The 2217-nt window shown below is 39.5% G+C and overlaps 1 protein-coding gene across 1 annotated transcript; it reads left to right on the forward strand.

Moving 5' to 3' along the window:
• The first annotated feature begins 1105 nt into the window (after nt 1-1105).
• Nucleotides 1106-2217, forward strand: tnni1c (troponin I, skeletal, slow c). Its single transcript, XM_040133208.1, has 5 exons — nt 1106-1174; nt 1357-1488; nt 1629-1718; nt 1828-2010; nt 2116-2217. The coding sequence occupies exons 1-5, from the start codon at nt 1106-1108 to the stop codon at nt 2215-2217; spliced, it is 576 nt and encodes a 191-aa protein (XP_039989142.1).

A 2217-nucleotide genomic window follows, 5' to 3' on the forward strand; every position in this document is an offset into this window, starting at 1 on the left:
CACTTGACTTTTTTTTTTTTTAATTTTTCGAATCTAACAACATCCTAATTGTTTCTCTCTCCAAGGTTCAGCAATGTCTGATGAGTAAGTTTACAACTTTAAAATTAAAAGTTTTGATATCTCCAGAATGTTTATTGGCCTGTCATCTCACAATAGTTACTGCTTCGTTTTGCTTGTGTACCTCTGATTTCTCTGACAAACTCCACATGGCCATCGCAGTGATGTAAGTTACAGCAAACGTAACGGAAAAATAACTGTGTGAATTTATTGTTTATTGTAGCTTCAGTTCCTTGTCTTTATTCCTTTCTCCTCAGTACGCGCCAGCACCCATGGCCCCCAAGGCGGAGGCAAAGGTAGAGATACCCCCTTGAACGTTGTTTATCAATAAGAGTCATATCGTGCGGCTGCGTCCGCTCAATCAGTTTAACAGGGAAACAGTATTACGAAGCAAAGAGTCATATCCCGATAGGATAAGATGCAAAGTGTAAAAAGACAAGTAGAATTTGACTCTATCCTTTAATACTATATTAGGTATATAGTGTCTCATATTAAAACTGACTCAAATAATATCATTTTACTCTTAATAAAGATCAGAACAACAAATGCAGTAATTTATACTTCACAGACATGGTGCATGAGAAAACTGATGTTAACTAAACTACATTATCGCTCATGAAAACGTAACATCCAAGTCACATGTTGTTGATATTTTGACAGAATACCAATATTAGTATGAATTATTTGAAATGTTTGTGATGAGTAAACCAGGTTTTCAGGCACTGTGAAGTAAACCAAGAGTTTGTACTGCTGTTTTACGTCAATGCCATACTGACAGATGAATTTTTTCGTGATGCGACCCAGAGGCAGCATGTATACTATTTACTCCTTTAGTTAAATATGGTTCTTTGTGAGCTGCTGCTGTCTTCTTTACAGGGAGTAGATGAATCACCAGAGAGTAGTGAGCATGACATGAGAGCTTGAGGCTATTAGAAGAGCAGCAAACAATAATTTGTGCCTAAACTATTGCAATAGACGGAAGAATAATCTATTCTTCTGACAAAGGACTTGTTTAACTTGCATCATTATAGCTAAAAGGTCAGGCGTAATGTGTGATATTTTGTGTTGTTTACAGCCCAAATGCAAGATTTCAGCCTCCCGCAAGCTGTCACTGAAGGTAAAGACTTAATAACATGTACAATATGCATGTGTTAGCAGATTAACCAATGAACTGTACATAAAATTGTCGATATGAGAGATGCCTTTTTTTCATGTTAACGGCCGACGGGAAAATTATGAGAGCCGATTATGCACCAAAATCTCATGTGCATCTCTCCGTGTTATTTTTGACTTGGGCAGATCCTCCTGCTGACTCGTGCGATGGAAGAGCTGGAGGCAGAGAAAGCTGAGAGAGAAGAAGAGAAGGTTCGCTACCTGGGAGAGAAGCTTCCTCCGCTGCAGTTCACGGGTTTACACATGGATGACCTGCAGGTGAGTCACACGCAGGCCGCCAGAGGGGGTGAAGCATAGCAGGTTATAAACCGAAAGCCCACCAGAAAAGAAAACAATCAAGTGTCTTGTTCATTTACTAAAACATAGTGTGTATATTTGTGTTTGCTGTTATTTTGTAGAAACTCTGTAATGAGCTTCATGCAAAGACTGATGTGGTGGATGAGGAGTGGTACGACTGTGAAGCCAAAGTCATCAAGAACAACAGAGATGTATGATGTCAACATGGACCAGATTTGAGTGAAACAGACTGAAAAGTTTTTTTTGTTTTTGTTTTTTTCTAACAAAAAACTCCCCAGCAAATCTTTTCATCATCTCTAGATCAATGAGTTGAAGCTAAAGGTGCAGGACCTCGGAGGAAAGTTCAAGAAACCAGCTCTAAGGAAGGTGAGAGTGTCAGCAGATGAGATGATGAGAGCTCTGTTCGGATCAAAAAATAAGGGCTCCATGGACCTGAGGGCAAACCTCAAATCTGTAAAGAAAGAGGACATCAAACAAGAGAAGGTATGGCTACACAAAATATATATTGTAGTTATCAAGTGTCTTTGGGTGGAAAAAAATGAAACTTCAAAAACATAATGATCTGGATGTGGGTTTTGAAAACTTTAGGAGCTGACCATGGAGGTGGGTGACTGGCGTAAGAACGTGGAGGCCATGTCTGGTATGGAGGGCAGGAAGAAGATGTTTGATGCTGCTGGTGGTGTCCAATAG

The sequence above is a fragment of the Xiphias gladius genome, chromosome 8 (genome assembly GCF_016859285.1).
Source record: "Xiphias gladius isolate SHS-SW01 ecotype Sanya breed wild chromosome 8, ASM1685928v1, whole genome shotgun sequence".
In the NCBI taxonomy this organism is placed as follows: domain Eukaryota; kingdom Metazoa; phylum Chordata; class Actinopteri; order Istiophoriformes; family Xiphiidae; genus Xiphias; species Xiphias gladius.